The sequence below is a fragment of the Mustelus asterias genome, chromosome 15, assembly GCF_964213995.1.
Source record: "Mustelus asterias chromosome 15, sMusAst1.hap1.1, whole genome shotgun sequence".
NCBI lineage: Eukaryota > Metazoa > Chordata > Chondrichthyes > Carcharhiniformes > Triakidae > Mustelus > Mustelus asterias.
Genome location: NC_135815.1, coordinates 61,965,835 through 61,988,309, shown reverse-complemented (window position 1 = coordinate 61,988,309; position 22,475 = coordinate 61,965,835). Strand labels below are relative to the sequence as shown.

Here is a 22,475-nt window from a genome sequence, read left to right as displayed (position 1 = left end):
GGAACTACAGGTCAGTGAGCCTCACAGTGCCAGGGTCCCAGGTTCAATTTCGGCCTCGGGTCACTGTCTGTGTGGAGTTTGCACATTCTCCCCGCGTCTGCGTTGGTTTCCTCTGGGTGCTCTGGTTTCCTCCCACAGTCCAAAGATGTGTGGCCAAGGTTGATTGGCCGTGCTAAATTGACCCGAGTGTCAGAGGATTAGTAGGGTAAATGTGTGCGGTTGCAGGAATAGGGCCTGGATGGGATTGTGGTTGGTACAGACTTGATGGGCCGAATGGCCTTCTTCTGTACTGTAAGGATTCTATGATAAACTGTGAGCCTCACATCTGTAGTGGGTGAGTTGTTAGAAGGTGCTTTGAGAGTTAGGATCTACAGGCATTTAGAGACGCAAGGACTGATTAGGGACAGTCAACATGGCTTTGTGAGTGGAAAATCATGTCTCACAAATTTGATTTTGAAGGGGTAACCAAGAAGGTAGATGATGTTGTCTACATGGACTTTAACAAGACCGTTCACAAGGTACCACATAGTAGGTTGTTGCATAAGGTTAAATCTCTCAGGATCCAGGTTGAGGTAGGCAAATGGATACAAAATTAACTTGATGACAGAGGCCAGAGGGTGGTTGTAGAGGGTTGCTTTTCAAACTGGAGGCCTGTGACCAGCGGTGTGCCTCAGTGATTGGAGCTGGGTCCACTGTTATTTGTCATTTATATTAATGATTTGGATGAGAATTTAGGAGGCATGGTCAGTAAGTTTGCAGATGACACCAAGATTGGCATAGTGGACAGTGAAGAAGGTTATCTAGGATTGCAATGGGATCTTGATCAATTGGGCCAGTGGGCTGACAAATGGCAGATGAAGTTTAATTTAGATAAGTGCGAGGTGATGCATTTTGGTAGATTGAACCAGGGTAGGACTTGCTCAGTTAATGGTAGGGCGTTGGAGAGAGTTATAGAATAAAGAGATCTAGGGGTACAGGTTCATAGCTCCTTGAAAGTGGAGTCACAGGTGGACAGTGGTGAAGAAGGCATTCGGCATGCTTGGTTTCATTGGTCAGAACATTGAATACAGGAGTTGGGACGTCTTGTTGAAGTTGTACAAGACATTGGTAAGGCCACACTTGGAATACTGTGTACAGTTCTGGTCACCTTATTATAGAAAGGATATTATTAAACTAGAAAGAGTGCAGAAAAGATTTACTAGGATGCTACCGGTACTTGATGGTTTGAGTTATAAGGAGAGGCTTGATAGACTGGGACTTTTTTCTCTGGAGCGTAGAAGGCTGAGGGGTGATCCTATAGAGGTCTAGAAAATAATGAGGGGCATAGATCAGCTAGATAGTCAATACCTTTTCCCAAAGGTAGGGGAGTCTAAAACTAGAGGGCATAGGTTTAAGGTGAGAGGGGAGAGATACAAAAGTGTCCAGAGGGGCAATTTTTTCACACAGAGATTGGTGAGTGTCTAGAAAAAGCTGCCAGAGTTAATAGTAGTATTTTGAGTATGTGCAAATAAACTAACCTTTTGAGTTCATCCTATCGCAAGTTTGCTGTGGGGTTATTAATAGAAAATTGGATCACAACAAAATATCTTTTGTGTAATGTACAGATGGTGAGGGGAGAAATTTGAGATGCTTAAATTAACCCGTCTCCTGTCTGGAACATCATGCATTAATTTTGGAATCGAGTGTGTATGGCTGCAATATATAGTTGACCATCCCCCTTTGACATTCAGATTATTTTTACTATATATAACTTCTTCAGCAATGATTACAATGCTGTTGTTTAGACTTAATTAGAATGTGAAGACAATGAATCCTATTGCTCAAAGGGAGAGAAGAGGATGAGAGTGGCAGGCTAAGAGCACATGTGAGAAGCAGGGCAAGAGAACATTTGGCAGAATTTTATACAAGAAAGGCCAATGAGTCAGCTCAGCTCTTACTCTGCGGGCACAGACTCAGAACGAATAGGCTACACAAACTCTGAAAGTATGGTTTAAAAATATATATAAACAAGTTAATTAGAATAATTAAACAGTTTGCTTTGTAGCTAATTGGTTCAAGAACATTTTCCCTACAGTTTTTAGGCTGTATTTAGAAAGACAGTAATGAGGGGTTACTTTTGGAAAAGGACCTATCTAGCACTGACATTCCCACATTTTATAACAGAATCTAGAGAGGAAAATGGATTGGAGAAGTTATATATAGTAAAAATAAAAAAGGAAACAGATCTAGTTGGGGCACTGAAGTACAGCCTAGAAAATCAGAAGCAAGTGATAAAAACAATTGGCCCAGAGTGGTGAGAAAGAGACATGCACAAGAACGATGAACAATATTAAACATGCTGTGTTGTTCTGGTTAATAATTTTCACAATTGAGAAAACATTGTCACTTTCCAAGCCTGTTAAGAAGTTACATTTAAAAGACTGGACTTGTCCAGTGTGCAAAAATGAACCAAAATCATTTGGAGCAAAGGATAGACAGACAAGTTTTGAACCAGTTAGATAACATCCCCAGTTTTTAAATCCTTCAAATTTTTAACCAATTCCACTTTGAAAGTTACTATTTAATCTGTTTCCACCACCCAATCAGGCTGTGCATGACAAATTCTAACCACTAGCTGTGCAAAAAAGGATTTTTAAATGTCAGTTCTGGTTCTTTTGTCAATCACCTTAAATTTGTCCCTCTGATTATCAACCTTTCAGTCATTGGAAACAATTCCTCTTTACTTACTCTGCCTAAGTTCTTCCTGATTTTAAAACCTCTATCAGATCAAATTAAATCATTAATTTATATGTCTTTTGTCCCAACAGCATGTTAAAAGAAAAGTCGATTTGTTAAACAACCTACCGTCTCATAAAACTCAACTTGCTGCTGTAGGTAGTGTTGCATGACAGAATTGTAATCATAAATTCGATTACTGTGGAAGTGATTCATTTCAGCTGTAATGAAATTATAAGGTTTGATTTAATAACCCTCATACAATTATCTTTAGTCATTGAAACTTAAATGCAAAATAAAATAAGGCATAACCTAGTAAAATATTCTCAATTATCTACACTATAATTTTTTTTTTTTATACCCACCTTTTCCGCTTTCAGATTTCTCCCCATTCCAGGAAGATAGGGCAACCTAGACTGTGAAGGGATACGGAGCAGAAGCGGGTAAATGGAATTGAGGTACAGATAACCCATAATCTAACAGGCTAAAGCAGTTCCTACTCCTGTTCCTATGTTGGCTTCCTGTCAATGCACAGCAGGTAGGTAGCTTCTGCACAACAGGCCTAGTCAGATTTGCTTTCACTTCCCCATGTTGCCATGTCTTGTGGTGTAAGAGCTGGTGAAATTATTGGAACAACAATCGCAAATCAGATGATCAGAAACCTGCAACTGAAAGTTCTAGTTACCTTTTAATGCTGTCGGAAGTTTGGTCTTAGCATGCAGGACAGGAAATGCTTAACTCCAGGAAATGTTCATTTAGGAAAGGCAATACTTTAGATTTAAAACATCTTTCCCTTCCATCTCACACTTTATCCTCTTAAATGAGGTTATTGATGTCAGATAGAAAGTTGGCAACATGAGATGAAGTAAAGCAAATGATTAAGCTTTGCAGTTTAGAATAAAAAATAAACTTAAATAAATAAATATGCTGTTTTAAATAAGAATCAAGACTTTTTTTTATTTTTGCCAATTTCTTAGTGCCATGTGAAATAACTGGGTTCTCGGCCATCCTAGAATAACTAGGTGTTTTTTGAAATATGGTACCTCTCAGAACGTTACTTCCAGCTGGGAGACCAGCGAGTTAAATATCTCACCACAGTGCGGGAGCAATTCCACCCTCCTACCTCTCTCCGTCCCTCACACGGTCATAGTTAAAGCCTAAGGCTCAGTGATATACTTGACCACCAATGCGGGGAGCCAGAACTTTGTACTGTGTTGTGGGCAGGGAGCTGGAGAATTGACCCCAAAGACCTCCGAATTGGGGATCAGGAGGTTCGGGAATCCATTCAGGAATCTCTGATCTCAAGAGCACTAGGAAATAGGGGAAGCTGAAGAGGAGGAGTTGGCTATCAAAGGGAGAGAGAGGAATGGCAGCTTGTGAGTTGGAACTGGGAACCGGGGGAACAATAGAGATTGAGGATCAGAGTTTACAGAAAGAAAGGGGCATTGTGTTCTGAGACTGGAGTTCAAGCAAGGGAGACGGGTAATGGGTTGGACATGGGGACCAGCATTTCCCACAGAGTCAGGAGCAGCAGCAAGATGGTAAGTGCCTGCAGTAGAGGGGAGCAGCCACCAAAAGGTTGAGTGAAACTTCAGGACGTCATTGTGGGTAAACTGATGAACTGGTGACTGGAAAATAAAGATTCTCACTAGAAAGAACAAAGGGGAAGGGAGAAAAAAAAATCTTTGGATGGAGGACTATGGCAACATGGAATATTTCCCTTCAGTGATGATTGAGGTGATGACAAAAATTTCACTTCAAATGGAATAGGATATCAGTTTGAAGAGGAGGAAAATAAAACGATTATGGGGTGGAGTGGATAGTGTTACAGGAGAGAATGCAGTATGCGGGAATGAATGGTGGTCTTATGTGCTGTAACTTCTATAATTTGATTGAATATTTTCTTCATAGAATCCAAGGTTAGGAAGTGGTTTAGAATGGTTAGTCCTGTGCTGAGTCTAGGGCAGTGTGCGCTGTGTCTAGAACCACAAATACATCTTGCGGTTTTATCTGACTTATGAAAATCAAGATTAGCTCTGAATGAGGTTCTAAGTTCAGAGATGTCACTTTCTCACAAATCAGAACAAGAAGATTGGAGAGAGAGATCAGGGCCATTAAAAATGGTCGACTGTGGAGCCTGACCATACCTTGGACAGTGTAGGGGGATTCAGGGTTAGGGTTAGTGACTGTTACTACTTATTACAGATAGGATATTTGTACATCACAGCTATTAAAGTTAAATATAGTGGTACATTTTATTACTGTTAGTAAATCTGTATGTTACCCCATTTTACTATTATTGTTATGAAGACATCAGTGTAATTTCAATGAGCACTGAAATAATAAAAGTTCCTTTGATTTCCCTTCTGAAACTCAATCCACCATCTTCAGTTTTCCCCCAACCCCAACCTCAGTTTCCCTTCTTCATCTGCCCATCAGTGTCCTCCTTGTTCTTTGAACTACTGGCGCAATAGTGTGAAACTACAAGGAACATTACTCAGCTTTAGAGGGCATGGGGTCAGAATGACATTGATATTTTTGTCTAAAATGTCTAAAAATGCCTCCAAGCAGAGTTGGGAAACCAAACAGTGACCAAGTAGATGGGTAGTTCCCAAATTTCCAGCAATATCGCTATGAAGCAGCTGTCATAGGGTTAACCGTTCTTCCAAATTGTTCTATTTCCCCACATGAAAGAATGGTTTCAAGAAAGCATATATGAATTTAAAGTAAACAAAGTCATTTTTAAAATGTTATTTATACCTACCTTGGAATGTGTAGGACATTGTTCCGATTCGATTCACCATGGTGTTCTTTTCCTGTGGTGTTACTTTATTTAAAGCAACCAACTTATCACCTTCTTTCGCTTTCTCTATAGCTCCCTATTATTATAAAGTAATGGTACAATACATAAACCCATAACATGATCAATGAAAACTAGTAAAAATATCAAGAACATAATTTTTCTTCAAACCTAAAATATTCTTTCAGAGTTCCAGTAAGATTATTGACCAAGATCCCGTTGCAATTGGAGATAACTTTCTTCACTGACCACTATGCCACCAATCTTGGTGTCATCTGCAAACTTACTAACCATGCCCCCTATATTCTCATCCAAATCATTAATATAAATGACAAATAACAGTGGGCCCAGCACTGATCCCTGCGGCACACCGCTGGTCACAGGCCTCCAGTTTGAAAAACAACTCTCTACAACCACACTCTGGCTTCTGTCAAGAAGCTAATTTTGTATCCATTTAGATACCTCACCCTGGATCCTGTGAGATTTAACTTTATACAACAACCTACCATGCGGTACCTTGTCAAAGGCCTTGCTAAAGTCCATGTGGACAACATCAACTGCACTGCCCTCATCTACCTTCTTGGTTACCAATTCAAAAAACTCAAATTTGTGAGACATGATTTTCCACTCACAAAGCCATGCTGACTGTCCCTAATCAGTCCGTGTGTCTCTAAATGCCTGTATATCCTGTCTCTCAAAATACCTTCCACCAATTTACCCACCACAGATGTGAGGCTCACTGGCCTGTAGTTCCCAGGCTTTTCCCTGCAGCCCTTTTTAACCAAAGGCACAACATTTGCCACTCTCCAATCTTCAGGCATCTCACCCGTGACTATCGATGATTCAAATATCTCGGCTAGGGGACCCGCAATTTCCTCCCTAGCCTCCCACAACGTCCTGGGATACACTTCATCAGGTCCCGGGGATTTATCTACCTTGATGCGCTTTAAGACTTCCAGCACCTCCTTCTCTGTAATATGTACACTCCTCAAGACATCACTATATATTTCTCTAAGTTCCCCAACATCCATGCTTTTCTCAATAGTAAATACTGATGAGAAATATTCATTTAGGATCTCGCCCATCTCTTGTGGATCCGCACATAGTCTCTGCTCTGAAGTATGCATGTTTAATCTATGCATTATAAATTAATGATCCATTCATATGCCAGTTTATACTAAAAAGAAACTTGTGCAAGAGAAAGAGCACAATAATCTAATACCTTTGAAACCTGGGTTCAATCCAACCCACAATGATAAGCATTTATTCTGTTCTCCTGCTGTCTATACATCTTTGGTCTCCTCTGCCTCCTCTATCAGCTGAGTGACAGTACCAACCCACAACACATAAATCATCTGGACAGCTTTCAGATCTTTTGCACAAACATTTTCAAATAAACTGAATTTTGCTTTAGATTAATTTTATTTATCTTTGGTTTTTATTGCTATCAAATCAAAGATAAAAAAAATCTGTAATGGAACATTTTGATTTCACATGAAATTTTTATTTACCTTGTGGACACCAATGATATCAGGGAAACATCCTAGTAATCCTTTGTACTCTTGGTTGGTTTCCATCAGATAATGCAGGTCTTTTTTGGGCTGTTGAAAACACAAGTTTATATTACATTGTTACATAACCGTGCAGCTTTTTCACTCAGTTTTCTTCATTTTAAGTCCATTATTGTAATGTGATAAAGAACAATGTTAAAAAGACATGTTGCACCTCATTTTTGCTTAAGACAACTTATATTTTCAAACATTTTATTCTTCCCTGATCTTTCTGCGCCATGCACAAATGCAGTCAGAGATAAGTTGCTTCAAATCTTGTTTCAAAGCAGTATTTCCAATGTATCAGCAGTGCAGCATACATAAGAATTGCAAAGTTGAACCAATCTTCTACCGTTCATTCCTTTTTCAGTACAAATAAGCTTCACAACCACACTTCATGCAGTAAAGCAAGAGCTTGACGCAAGTGTCACAAGCACTGTATACAATACCAATTTTTCTTTCTCCCCCTTTCCCCTTGTTGAGTTTTAATATCACAGTTTACAGTCCAATGTTATTAGAAATGTTACAAAGCAATTTTACATTTTCAATACAGCTACCCAAATTAAATACATCTTGGCACCTGTTCTGCAAAGAGGTTAGCAATTTCTTCATATGTCTTTCCTGCTTCAGTTAAAGGATCTGTCAAAGTGGATTCACCTGAAACACAAATCAATGATTGAGAATCTTTTAGCTGATTATATTACAAATATTATGACAGATAGGCTTTATTGTGAAATAAATTCTCTACAAGACGACAATTCTCTGATGACACAAAGGCCTGATAGAGTGGATGCACATGTTTAAAGTTTAACAACTACACTGGGATGATTAAAACATTAGAATAGTAATGACTCCTGTGCCTGTAATTGCAGCAGGTTTAAATAAATGGTTTGCAACTGTTTGAATCTTCTGTGCAATTTGAGAGATATGCTGTATCCTGCACTAAGATTAGAGAAATCAATTATTCATCTGGTCTATGCTTAGTGTTATCATGGGAAAAATAAGCAACTTTCAATTTGACTGATATCTTTAGTAAGTGTGAGCATGCGTGAATGACATTATCAGTAGTTCGGGCTTGCATGGGTTATTATTGTTGCCACAAGAGACCTGTGCAAAGATACTGCTGGGTTCTGTGTCCTTGTTGAACTGTTAATTTTATATTTTTGTAAGTAAGGAAAATTAAGCATCAAAAGGCTACTTTTTCCAAAACGTCTACCTTTGTCAAGTTACCACGCTTAGCTATCAAAATGCTTAGCTATGATTTTATTTTAAAAATAGATTTTCCCCCCTCAAAATCTGACTTTGTAATTTTAAAAATCAACAGCCAGAAATGGTATCTATAAAAGGATTACAGTAATTTCTGTACATATGTTAACAATATCACTTTCGTGATTAAGTTTCATGACTATGACACATCTATCTACTTCAAATATATTGCCCCTTAGAGTCCAAAGATGTGTATGTTAGGTGGGCAGGGTTACAAGGGGAGGACCTTGATGGGATGCAGAGAGTTGGTGCAGACGTGATGGGTTGAATGGCCTTTTTCTGCACTGTAGGGATTCTATGGTAAGCTCATATGAGACAATACAAAGGCAATACGTTATGTATATCTTGGAAACTGTCAGACAAAGAGCAATCTGCTACTAAATCAGAGACATTCTGAAAATCAAGGAAGTTAAAACCTATATAGGCATACTGTATGAACTAACAGGAAAATCATTTAAATCATCTGTCCTAACTACAGTCCAGTTCCACTCATTAGCTCAGAGAACTATTGTCAGAGACTTCGGATAGGTCGTATATCGACCATTTCAGTCAAGGAGTATTATATGAAATAGTATTAACCAAATATAGCTACAGGGAGGGGCAGGCTAAATGTAAAAGAAAACAATTTTCAAACCATTTCAGAAGGCTGAACAAAATGTCAGTAGTTTTAAAAATCGGTCATTTTATTTCATAGTAGATTACCATCATCTTCATTTTGAACTCTTAATAGACTGCAGCTAGCAAATGAGCACACAGAATACCCTGAAACATTAATAATAACACATTACCTTCATAACCACTAGTTGTAAAGACCTGTGAAAGGTTTTGCAAAGCTTTTCCTATCTTCTGATATTCCTTAGGCAGAGCTTTAAGAGAAAAAAAACACAATCAGCACAGACCATCTTCATTCCTTTAAAGTTGTCAATACCAATTGTACACAAGTGTCTCCAGCCCCTCTAGAACATAGGAACAGAAGTAGGTCATTCAGCTCCTTCAACCTGTTCAGCCATTCAGTTAGATCATAGCGGATCTGTATCTTAACTTCATCTACTTGCTTCAAACTCTGAGTAGCTTTACCTCACAAAAATCTATCAAACTCAGTTTTGAAATTTTCAATTGATCCAGCCTCAAAAGCTTTTTGGGGAAATGTGTCCCAGACTCCACCATCCTTTGTGTGAAGAAGTACTTTCTAATGGCACCCCTGAACAGTCTAACTCTAATTTTAAAGTTATGGCACCTTGGTCTGGATTTCTCCATCAGAGGAAAGGTTCGGTCATCATAAACACCTCAATTAAACCACCCCTTAATCTTCAGAGAATACAAACCTAGCATATACAATTTCTCACAATTTAAACTACTTAGTATTATTCTAGTGAATCTGCATTACATCCCCTCCAAGACCAAAATATCCTTCATGAGGTGCCTTGCTCAGACCGAATACAATACTCCAGGATGGACTCCAACCAAATATTTGTGACATAATTTCCAGCCGTCGTCTTAATCTACCAACTAGTTTTTAGTGATTCCTTTACTTGGACCACACAATCTTTCTACTCAAATAATGTTCTTAGCCCCTTGCCATTTAGAAAATCTTTCCTAAACAGATTCAATGATACCGTAGAATGGATTTGGGTCAGATACACAAACAGACACAGAAAAACTTACAATCTTAAATTTTATACCTTAAATATAATTATTGTACATCAATCAACAACTATAGAATAGCTGCTATAGAATATGACACAGATAGATGTAATCTGTGTAATACACTATCAAGTTGTGGTCCTAGTCTTCTTCATTCTTCCTTGCATTAAGTTGATCTTTCTCTACACCCTAGCTATGACTGTAACACTACATTCTGCCCTCTCTTGTTTCCTTCTCTATAAACAGTATGCTTTGTATAGCGCGCAAGAAATAATACTTTTCACTGTATGCTAATGCATGTGACAATAATAAATCAAATCAAATACTAAGAGGAAATGAGATTTGTTCAAATGCATTTGATCTAAGGTACAGAAACAACAACAACTAATTACCAAAGGTTAGCTTACAAAAAAACTTGTAAAAATAAAATCTACACCTGGCAGTATTTTCACATTTAACTTCAGGAGTTTGAGCAAACCGTACCCATTATTTAATATGTTTATCTCTAAAATTAATAGCAGGTTGGTTTTTAGGACATACCAATACATTGTAAATCTCTGCTTCTGATCTGGACAGAAAATGATGAGCCACAGGGGATGACAGTTCAGACTGATCTCTACAGCATCTACTCATGACAGAAAGTGGCAGGAAATGGCATTGTGCTCATATTCTCCCAAAGATTCAATACCCAACCTTATTTTACATCAAAGGCAGCTGTAGAGTAGAAGTCCCAGCCGAGTAGTATCCCATCCAAAGCCACTCGTTCACCTTCCAGTAGCTGGTTTTGCAGCAGAGGATGGCAAAAGAACAAATGAATAACAAGAAGCAAAATTGGAAATAGATATAGGTGAAGAGACAGATGACTACAGAAAGAGATAAACAGAATTATAAAAATAAAACAGACATACACTGGTATAGAGGTCACAACATTGCACTTTGTAGTGTTTGTACTTCTGTCGCTACAAGTGCCGGGGTGGGGATGGGACGAAGAGAAGGGATGGGGGGCAGCAAACTGGTGGATTGGAAGCGCTGGTGGCGAGTAGCAGTGGAGGAGCAGGGCAGCAGCAGTGGGGCAGTGAGCAACGGTGAGCGAGAAGGGGAAGTTGGGGGGGAAAGGGGGTGGGTAGGTTGGTTGGGAGCGGGAAGAACAGGGCAGTGGGAAGGGAAAAAAAGGGCGGGGGCAGCAGGGGAAGAGAGAAAGAACAGCGGGTCAGAAGGGGAGGTGGGGCAGCCAGGAGGTGGAACGATGGCAATTGGTATACCCATGTTCTATGAATTGTTCATTCAACACCAGTTTGTTTGGTTACAATCGCAAACACTGACCTCATTACAGCCTGTGTCTTAATTTGGACAAAAGAGATCAACTCAAAAAGTAAGTGGAGAGTGACTGCGCTCATCAGGGTACCACTTGATTGAGTGTGGCATCAAGGACCCTAGCAAAATTAGGAACCACTTCCCATGAAGTCAATGGGAATCAGGGGGAAAATGTACCACTGGTTGGAGTCATGCTTCACATAGAGGAAAATAACTATGATTGTTGAAAGGCAATCATTCTAGACCCAGGGCATCATTGCAGGAATTCCTCAGGGTAGTGTCCTAGTTCCTGCAATCTTCAGCTGCTTCAGTGGTCATAATGTCAGAAGTGGGGTGTTTGCTGATGAATGCACAATGTTCAGCACCATTCACGACTCCTCAGATACCGAAGTTGTCCTTGTCCAAATAGAGCAAGACCTGGACAATATTCAAAAGCTTGGGCTGATAAGTGGCAAGTAACGTTTGGGCGACACGAGTACCAGGCAATGTCCAACTTCAACAAGTGCAAATTTAACCATCTCCCCTGGACTTCAATGGCATTACCCTCACAGAATCCTTGCTATCAACATCCTGGGGTTTAACATTGAGCAGAAACCGAACTACACCAGCTATATAAAAACTGCAGCTACGAAAGTATGTCAGAGGCTAGAAATTCTGCAGCGAGTAACTCATCTCCTGACTCCCCAAAGCCTGTCCACCATCAACAAAGTACACATCAAGAGCGTGATAGAATAAACTCCACTTTCCTGGATGTGTGGCTTCAACAACAAAAAGATCAACACTATCAAGGTCAAAGCAGCCCACTTGATGGGCATGTCAACCATCCCCATAAACATTCACTCCTTTCATCACTGATGCACAGTGGCAGGTGTATAGACACAATGCACTGCAGCATCCTGCCAAAGGCTCCTTCAACTGAACTTTCTAAACATACAACCTATAGCACCTCGAAGGATAAGGGAAGCAGATGCATGGGAACACCACTGCCTGCAAGTTCCCATACAAGTCGCATGCCATCCTGACTTGGAACTATAATCACTATTCCTTCAATGTAGTCGGATCAAAATCCCAGAATTCCTTTACTGACACTCAACTCCATAATCCTCAACTCCACTTTCCCACCTTATCCCCATAAGCCTGGACTCCCTTATTGATTAAAAATCTGTCTCTCTCAACCTTGAATGACCCACCCTCTACAGCTCTCTGTAGCAAAGTATTCCACAGATTCACTACCCTCCGAGTGAAGAAATTCTTTCTCACCTCTGTCATAAATGGTCAGCCATTACTTGGAGATTATGCCATCTGGTCCTAGACTCTCCCACATGAGGAAACAACCTCTCAGCATCTACCTTGTCAAGCTCCCAGAGAGTAAGCCACCACTTTCCTATTGGAAAGGCTGGGCTCCAAGCTCTGCACAAAGTCCTTTACTAAGTAGGAGCGAGACTTCACTATGCTTCTTACAAGTGATAACAGGTTGGGGAATGGTTAGTCAGTGCACCAAGCATTTCAACGTGCATACTCATGAGCCTTCTTCTGTACATCACACATCGATCCCCTCATGAAGCCTCTGCAACAGAATGTGTGCACAACCTCACTGTCTATGGAGCATGCACCCGGGCTATCTTTTCCTGCGGTCTGGCTACATGCCACTCATGCCCAGTGGTTCACCACATGCAGATCTTGCTTTATGCTGTTCTCTAAGCACCTGCAGTACCAGTATCAGAGCTGGTGCCTGTAAATGCAAGTTTGTGTTTGTTTCATCTCCTGGTCAGGTTGCTCCCACATTGGGCGGCACGGTAGCACAGTGGTTAGCACTGCTGCTTCACAGCTCCAGGGTCCCGGGTTCGATTCCCGGCTCGGGTCACTGTCTGTGTGGAGTTTGCACATTCTCCTCGTGTCTGCGTGGGTTTCCTCCGGGTGCTCCGGTTTCCTCCCACAGTCCAAAGATGTGCGGGTTAGGTTGATTGGCCAGGTTAAAAAAAATTGCCCCTTAGAGTCCTGGGATGCGTAGGTTAGAGGGATTAGCGGGTAAAATATGTGGGGGTAGGGCCTGGGTGGGATTGTGGTCGGTGCAGACTCGATGGGCCGAATGGCCTCCTTCTGCACTGTAGGGTTTCTATGATTCTTCTATTACCACCTAGGCAGGTTCTTGGGTAACTGAATGTAGAACGGTACATAGGTAGGGTTGTGTTGATTTGCAGGGGTGGTGTTGAGTAAGAAGTGCACGCTGGTACCATCAGCAGCTTGGATAAAAGAAGAGATTAAGAGATGCGAGATGGTAGGTTAGGTTGGAATATACTATAATCTTCTGTAGCCTATGCCCCACCACTGGCCACAACCCCACTGGCAGCTGCTGCAATGATGACAATCACTATCTCCAGCATGGGACTGTGGACGTAAGCTGTGCCTGTCCCAAGTTGGTTAGTTGCTGCTACCTCTAAGTGTGTGCCATCTTATCCTGCAAGGGAGACTGAGTGTGTCAGTCAGTGCATTGAAATCTGTTGAAGTCTGATGTAGCTTTCTCTATTAAATAGCAAGTTACGTGCAAGGTCTAAGGCTTCTGACACTGCTAAGTGTGCGAGGGTCAGAGGCAGCAATAGGTATTAGTTGTGCGTTGTAGAGAAAACTGGTAGGTGAGTAATGGACGTGTGGTGCATTCAAAAGCAGTCACCCAGGCAAGAAAAACAATTGTCTGTATCTAATGCTTCTTTAAAGGGTAGCACTGATCTCCAGTTGTGGCTCCATTATTTTCATTCTGCTTTGTTCACACTCCCTTTGAATTGCATTTTTCCCCTTGTGTGTATTTGCTCCCAGGAGATAGATATGAGATGTTACTGATTGAACAATAAAACTAGATTATAGACAGCATGCAGCATAGTGCCATGCATTTGTCTGTTTTGACAGCTGCGCACAACAGTACCGTCAGAAGTCCCAAGAGTAAGCTTTCCATCCACCCAAGCAATGGCATATGCCACTAGCAAACCTAAAAGGAGGAAGAGGTTTGTACTTACTGAAAATTGAAAGAATTTTCAATTATTTCCAATTTATTGAGCACATATACGCCAAATTGATTACTTTCCCTTTATATTGTTAAGATTGTGAAACTTCACTTACTTTCTTGTTAGCCCCATCCTTTTGACATCTAGCATGGCCTCATTCTATCAAAATAACATCAATCAGTTCAACAATCCGCAGTACAGCACGAGGACATTAGCGGTGCCATATATTAGGGTGTAATTGTATGCTGTCGTGCATGCAAAATGGTAAAAACAAACCCCTTGGCCCATCAAACTGCTGCTTCCACGAGATCCTATACAAACTAATTTCTTAGCTCTACCCCACCCACTTAACCTCTTGAATAATTTTTTCATCAGTAAAGCATGTATTCAAAGTTTCAGGGCTTTAAATAAAGGGCTGATACATGCAAGAATAATCTAGATAACCTTTTGGAAATGGTTTAAATTTGCAGATGTTTCGTTACACTAATGTGCAGTAGTTCCCAAGCTTTAATATGTCACAACGTACCTCAGTACTAAAAAAATATTTTGAGGCGCTCCTATTTTCTCTGAACTGCCCTCTAGCAAAATACTTTTTTGGGGTGATTTTCAGCCTGTTCTCTCAAGCCCACTTCACTTAAGGTCTGCTCCTTGCAGCACATTCTAACTGGAGGCTGTCTCTTTTCTTAATTTGATTGATTTCTGTTTCACATCTTTGTCTTCTTCGCTTACTAGGAACCTCATTTTTAACTCCTCCCTCCTATTTTTTTTGACCTCTCAAGGTTTTTGTGCCCTTTTTGTGGGAGTGCATGAGGCCTATGCCTTCAGCTCCAAGTCCTGTCAGTCATGCACAAGGGCCTGACCAAAGTAAAAAATCTAAGTAACACACATGCAGCTCTTTCCCAGCCACACATGTGCAGGAGCCTGCGTTCATTGTGTCTTGGAGATGCCGACCACAGAACTTTAGGCAAAGGCTAGTTTTAATTTAATTACATGAATTTTTAATCATGGGGGGGGGGTTGGTCACGGCATACAAGTTGGGAGCCACTGCGCGAGTGTTTATGAATATTTGGGCAGAGCAGAATAAGAATAGTAACAGTGTTAGTTCAAAGTCCCAGAAGTGGGTCAAGCACCCTTCCAGCCAAGGCTACTTGCACAATGGAAAACACAAATCGAAAGATAAAACTACAATTTGGTTGCTTCTTAAGTTGCATTAGAATTCTTTGCAGTTCACCAATAAAATACTGTCTGCATTTTTGATTGCAGAAAATGGAAAGTCAGAAAAGCTTTAAACTGAGCATCATTCAGTACCAAATGTTCTCAATAGTTCAAAGTATTACTCAATTTGTACAAAGACAGTTTGAAAATGCACATAGAAAAATCATGGTTTTATTTATTAACCAAGCACAATTTGATATTGCTAAACTATAAAATGAACCATATATATTTGTCATATATAATTAGATTATGTACCAATATTTGTATACAGGTACAGTGTCTCAAAACTGGCAGCCTCAGGGCCAAGTCTGTGCCAGATTATGGATCTTGCCTGTTTTCGGGTCAGGCAACTAGGGTTGGGCGGATCGGGCTGTGCTGGGTCAGGTGGGATCAAGGATTGCCCAAACCAGAGTGCAGGAAAACACTAGCATCATGGATCTGCCTAGTAACAGCAGTAGCTCGCATTCCAAGGGAATGATGAGATGAGACTTTTCCCAGTAACGAGATGAGCTGATAGACTCGGGTGTAAATAGCTATCATCAGGAAACAGCTTACCTAGATGACTAAGAGATCAGTGGAGGTATACAGGTACTAATTTCTAGAGTCACAGAATGAGAGAGATGCAGACAGCCCAAATACATTGAGGGTAAAATACACAGAATATCCAGGATATAATTGCAACTCGGCACAACAACGTGGGCCAAAGGGCCTGTTCTGTGCTGTACTGTTCTATGTAACCAAATGAACCTCTTTGGCCATCCAATGCAAGTGGATCCTTTCTTAAGCAAGGAGACCAAAACTGTACATAGTACTCTAATTGTGGTCTCACCAACTCCCTACACAATTGTATTGAGGCTTCTTTACTTTTACACTCTATACCCCTAGCAACATTCCATGTAATTTCCTAATTAATTGCTGGCCTTCATGTCGACTTTGTGATTCATGTGAAAGAATACCCAGATCCTCTGTATCACAGCACCGTGGGCCCTCTCTGTTTAAATAATATTCTGCTGTCTAATCTAGCAAAGTGGATAGCCTCACATTTATCCACATTATACTCCATCTGACAAATGTTTGCCCCCTGACTTAACCCATCCATATCTCTTTGCAGACCGACTATGTCCTCCTCATAACTTACTTCCATACCTGTCTTTGTATCATTAGCAATTTGGCTACAATAGTCTGTCTGTTCATCTAAGTCATTAATATAGAACGTAAACAGTTCAGGCTCCAGCATTGATCCCTGTGGCACTCTACTAATTAGTTTGCTATTCAGAAAATGACCCATTTATCCTGACACTCAGTTTCTTGTTATTTAGCCAGTCCTCTATCACTGCTAATATATTAACCCAACACCATGAGCTCTTGTGCAGTAACATTTTTGTACCTCACTGACTATCTTTTGGAAATGTTGAAGGTAAATTAGGTCAATTGCAGCACGAGACAAAGAACTGCGGCTAATAAATGAGGGAATGAGCAAGAATGAGAGAAAGGAGGGAGAGCAAAATAAGGACTGAGGAACAAGGTTAAATGAAATCACAGTATCCCTACAGTGCAGGAGGAGGTCTTTTGGTTCATCAAGTCTGCACCGATTCTCCGACAAAGATACATACCCAGACCCGCCTTATCCCCTAACCCCACACATGTACCCAACTAATCCCCTAATCTACACATCTTTGAACACTAAGGGGCAATTTAGCATGGCCAATCCACCTAACCTGTACATCTTTGGACTGTGGGAGGAAATTGGAGCATCTGGAGGAAACCCACGCAGACACAGGGAAAATTAGCAAACTCCACGCAGTCACCCAAAGCTGGAATCGAACCCGGGCCCCTGGGCCTTGAGGCAGCAGTGCTCACCACTATGCCGCCCCCGTGAACTTGAGTATAAGTATAAGGGGCGGCACGGTAGCACAGTGGTTAGCACTGCTGCTTCACAGCTCCAGGGTCCCGGGTTCGATTCCCGGCTCGGGTCACTGTCTGTGTGGAGTTTGCACGTTCTCCTCGTGTCTGCGTGGGTTTCCTCCGGGTGCTCCGGTTTCCTCCCACAGTCCAAAGATGTGCAGGTTAGGTTGATTGGCCAGGTTAAAAATTGCCCCTTAGAGTCCTGAGATGCGTAGGTTAGAGGGATTAGTGGGTAAAATATGTGGGGGTAGGGCCTGGGTGGGATTGTGGTTGGTGCAGACTCGATGGGCCGAATGGCCTCCTTCTGAACTGTAGGGTTTCTATGATTCTAAGTTGAGTATCATGAGAATTGAGTATCAGGTCTCACAAATTTGATTGAGTTTTTTGAAGGGGTAACCAAGAAGGTAGATGAGGGCAGTGCAGTTGATGTTGTCTACATGGACTTTAGCAAGGCCTTTGACAAGGTACCGCATGGTAGGTTGTTGCACAAGGTTAAATCTCACGGGATCCAGGGTGATCCCACTGTTATTTGTCATTTATATTAATGATTTGGATGAGAATATATGAGGTATGGTTAGTAAGTTTGCAGATGACACTAAGATTGGTGGCATAGTGGATAGTGAAGAAAGTTATCTCCAGTTATCTCCAGCCGGATTAGGCAGGAATTGGTGGATGTTGATTGGGAGAGGATGTTCGAGGGTAAGTCCGCGTCTGACATGTGGGAGTCTTTTAAGGAACTATTGATAAGGCTGCAGGATAGGCATGTGCCTGTAAAAAGGAAAGATAGGAAAGGTAGGATTCGAGAGCCGTGGATAACCAGGGAAATTGAGGATCTGATTAAAATGAAAAGGGAGGCGTACGTTAAGTCCAGGCAACAGAAAACAGATGGAGCTCTGGAGGAATACAGAGAGAGTAGGAAAGAACTCAAACGGGGAGTTAGAAGGGCAAAAAGAGGTCACGAGATGTTCTTAGCAGGCAGGATTAAGGAGAATCCTAAGGCATTCTATTCATACGTTAGGAACAAAAGAGTTGTCAGGGAGAAAATCGGACCTCTCAGGGACAAAGGAGGGGAATTATGCTTAGAACCCAAGGGAATAGGGGAATACTTTGCATCGGTATTCACGAAGGAGAGGGGCGTGTTAACCGGGAGTGTCTCGGAGGGAGGTGTTGACCCGTTAGAGAAAATCTCCATTACAAGAGAGGAAGTGTTAGGTTTTTTAGGGAACATTAAAACTGACAAAGCCCCAGGGCCTGATGGCATCTATCCTCGACTGCTCAGGGAGAAGAGAGATGAAATTGCTGGGCCTCTGACGGAAATCTTTGTCGCTTCTTTGGACACGGGTGAGGTCCCTGAGGATTGGAGGATAGCGAATGTGGTCCCGATGTTTAAGAAGGGTAGCAGGGATAACCCAGGAAATTATAGGCCGGTGAGCTTGACGTCCGTGGTAGGGAAGTTGTTGGAGAGGATTCTTGGAGACAGGATGTATGTGCATTTAGAAAGGAACAATCTCATTAGTGACAGACAGCATGGTTTTGTAAGAGGGAGGTCGTGCCTTACAAATTTGGTGGAGTTTTTTGAGGAAGTGACAAAAACGGTTGATGAAGGAAGGGCCGTGGATGTCGTCTATATGGATTTCAGTAAGGCATTTGACAAAGTCCCACATGGCAGGTTGGTTAAGAAGGTTAAGGCTCATGGGATACAAGGAGAACTGGCTTGGCCATAGGAGACAGAGGGTAGTGGTCGAAGGGTCTTTTTCCGGCTGGAGATCTGTGACCAGTGGTGTTCCGCAGGGCTCTGTACTGGGACCTCTGCTATTTGTGATATATATAAATGATTTGGAAGAAGGTGTAACTGGTGTAATCAGCAAGTTTGCGGATGACACGAAGATGGCTGGACTTGCGGATAGAGAAGAGCATTGTCGGGCAATACAGCAGGATATAGATAGGCTGGAAAATTGGGCGGAGAGGTGGCAGAAGGAGTTTAATTCGGATAAATGCGAAGTGATGCATTTGGAAGAAATAATGTAGGGAGGAGTTATACAATAAATGGCAGAGTCATCAGGAGTATAGAAACACAGAGGGACCTAGGTGTGCAAGTCCACAAATCCTTGAAGGTGGCAACACAGGTGGAGAAGGTGGTGAAGAAGGCATATGGTATGCTTGCCTTTATAGGATGGGGTATAGAGTATAAAAGCTGGAGTCTGATGATGCAGCTGTATAGAACGCTGGTTAGGCCACATTTGGAGTACTGCGTCCAGTTCTGGTCGCCGCACTACCAGAAGGACGTGGAGGCGTTAGAGAGAGTGCAGAGAAGGTTTACCAGGATGTTGCCTGGTATGGAGGGTCTTCGCTATGAGGAGAGATTGGGTAAACTGGGGTTGTTCTCCCTGGAAAGACGGAGAATGAGGGGAGATCTAATAGAGGTGTACAAGATTATGAAGGGGATAAATAGGGTGAACGGTGGGAAGCTTTTTCCCAGATCAGAAGTGATGTTCACAAGGGGTCACGGGCTCAAGGTGAGAGGGGCGAAGTATAACTCAGATATTAGAGGGATGTTTTTTACACAGAGGGTGGTGGGGGCCTGGAATGCGCTGCCAAGTAGGGTGGTGGAGACAGGCACGCTGACATCGTTTAAGACTTACCTGGATAGTCACATGAGCAGCCTGGGAATGGAGGGATACAAACGATTGGTCTAGTTGGACCAAGGAGCGGCACAGGCTTGGAGGGCCGAAGGGCCTGTTTCCTGTGCTGTACTGTTCTTTGTTCTTTGTAATTGCAACAGGATCTTGATCAATTGGGCCAGTGGACTGACAAATGGCAGATGGAGTTTAATTTAGATAAATGCGAGGTGATGCATTTTGGTAGATTGAACCAGGGCAGGACTTACTCAGTTAATGGTAGGGCGCTGGGGAGAGTTACAGAACAAAGAGATCTAGGGGTACATGTTCATAGCTCCTTGTAAATGGAGTCACAGGTGGACAGAGTGGCATTTGGCATGCTTGGTTTCATCGGTCAGAACATTGAATACAAGAGTTGGAATGTCTTGTTGAAATTGTATAAGACATTGGTAAGGGTACACTTGGAATACTGTGTGCAATTCTGGTCACTCTATTATAGAAAGGATATTATTAAACTAGAAAGAGTGCAGAAAAGATTTACTAGGATGCTACCGGGACTTGATGAATTGAGTTATAAAGAGAGGCTGGATATATTGGGACTTTTTTCTCTGGAGCGTAGAAGGCGGAGGGGTGATCTTATAGAGGTCTAGAAAATAAAGCGGGGCACAGATCAGCTAGATAGTCAATATCTTTTCCCAAAGGTAGGGGAGTCTAAAACTAGAGGGCATAGGTTTAAGGAGAAAGGGGAGAAATACAAAAGTGTCCAGAGGGGCAATTTTTTCACACACAGGGTGGTGAGTGTCTGGAACAAGCTGCCAGAGGTAGTAGTAGAGGCGGGTACAATTTTGTCTTTTAAAAAGCATTTAGATAGTTACATGGGTACGATGGGTATAGAGGGATATGGGCCAAATGCGGGCAATTGGGATTAGCTTAGGGGTTTTTTAAAAAATGGTGGCATGGACAAGTTGGGCCGAAGGGCCTGTTTCCATGCTGTAAACCTCAATGACTCTATGTTCAAGAAACTAAAGAAATAGTTATGAGAAGGTCTTTTGGCTGAGATCAAGCCTGAGATCAGGTGTAATACTTGCTCTCATCAGCTTGGATCTAGTAGGTCTCTCTTATGGGGACATAGAAACTAGGAGTAGGCCATTCTGCCCTTTGAGCCTGCTCCGCTATTCATTATGATCGTGACTGACCATAAAATTCAATATCCTGATCCCCCCCCTTCCCCTCATATCCCTGTAGCCCCAAAAGCTTTATCTAATTTCTTCCTGAAATCACACAACACCGTGGCCTCATGAATTGGCCAAGAATTGGATTTGATTTGAATTTGAATTAGTTTTCGGAGCAAACAAGGTGATGGATTAAGGGCTTGCCCTGTCCATTCTGCACATTGGCTTTGTAACTTTGAGAATGGAATAACATTTTTTAAGATAAAAATAATGCAATAGGAAGGAAAAAGAGTAAAAGGCGAGACAGAGGTATTATGCCATGAGAAATTTGGAAACCAATATTGAGAAGGAATGGCAGTGCATGGTGGGGAAGAGGAGCAAGGGGCAGAAGGGCAAGTTGTTACAAATACAAGTTTTTAGAAGATTGTTATGTTTTGGCATTGTGTCTTTAAGTTAGGGTAAAATGGGGCAATGAAAATGGCCATGTGGCCTGTTCTGAATTCTGCTGACAACAGGCCTGGTGGCTTGGTTCTTAAAGATTAAATGGGGAACCAGATTGTTTTACTGGGAAGAAGGTGCAAGGTGTTCACACTTGTGAACAATGGCAAAAACAGCTATGCTGATGGTACATAGACTTAGTCTTCCAAAGTCCCAGGAAGCTATTAAGAATGTTAGGTTTTGTTATCAATCATACTTTAAATTGTTTACTTAATTTCATGAATGAGTGAAACTGGGAGTTTAAAGGATAGTTAATTAGTGTTTCTACCTGGATCAAGGCTCGTTGTGATTCAAATTATCATAGAGATGGTCTTTGAGTGGGGAAGAGTCTATTGGAAGCCACTGTCAGATCAGGTTACAGGTTTTCCTAAAAATATCACAGAAATTCACTAAATTTCAGAAAAAGCGATAGGGACAGGAAAAGAAAGGAAGCAAGGCCCTGGAGTTAAGAATCACATTGGATTGGTTCTGGGAGAATGGAGTGTCCACTAAAAGGTACAAACTGTACTGAAAGATTTCCAATCATGTTAAAAATTGACATGCCTCCACTTTTCTGTAGTTTGGAGTATAAATTGCCTACAAGAGTTTTAGTCAACATTGTTTTTAGTTTATTTGTTACAATAAAAGTCCCAAGACTTCAAATTTTGTCATACAATTTCTTTAAATTGGCCACTAGGAACTTAAATTTATTTATTTTTAAAAAGTTAACGATCTCTATAAAGATTGTAACAAAATGGGAGTTCCTGCGAGATTGTGACTCCACAGGCGAAAACCAGGAC

General features: G+C 41.5%; 1 protein-coding gene across 7 annotated transcripts in view; it reads right to left on the bottom strand.

Annotated features, from left to right (window-relative positions):
• snx9b (sorting nexin 9b) overlaps positions 1-22,475 on the bottom strand; it is a 237,976-nt gene that overhangs the window by 5,296 nt on the left and 210,205 nt on the right. For 6 of the 7 annotated variants that reach the window (XM_078229971.1, XM_078229972.1, XM_078229976.1 and 3 more), the window contains 5 exons: positions 9,120-9,197; positions 7,646-7,722; positions 7,027-7,116; positions 5,480-5,594; positions 2,845-2,936 (listed from right to left, as the gene is read on the bottom strand). In XM_078229971.1, coding sequence (XP_078086097.1) covers positions 2,845-2,936; positions 5,480-5,594; positions 7,027-7,116; positions 7,646-7,722; positions 9,120-9,197 — 452 coding nt within the window. Of the gene's footprint in view, positions 1-2,844; positions 2,937-3,080; positions 3,132-5,479; positions 5,595-7,026; positions 7,117-7,645; positions 7,723-9,119; positions 9,198-22,475 lie in introns of all 7 variants that reach the window. The other variant, XR_013499657.1, reaches the window with a different exon arrangement.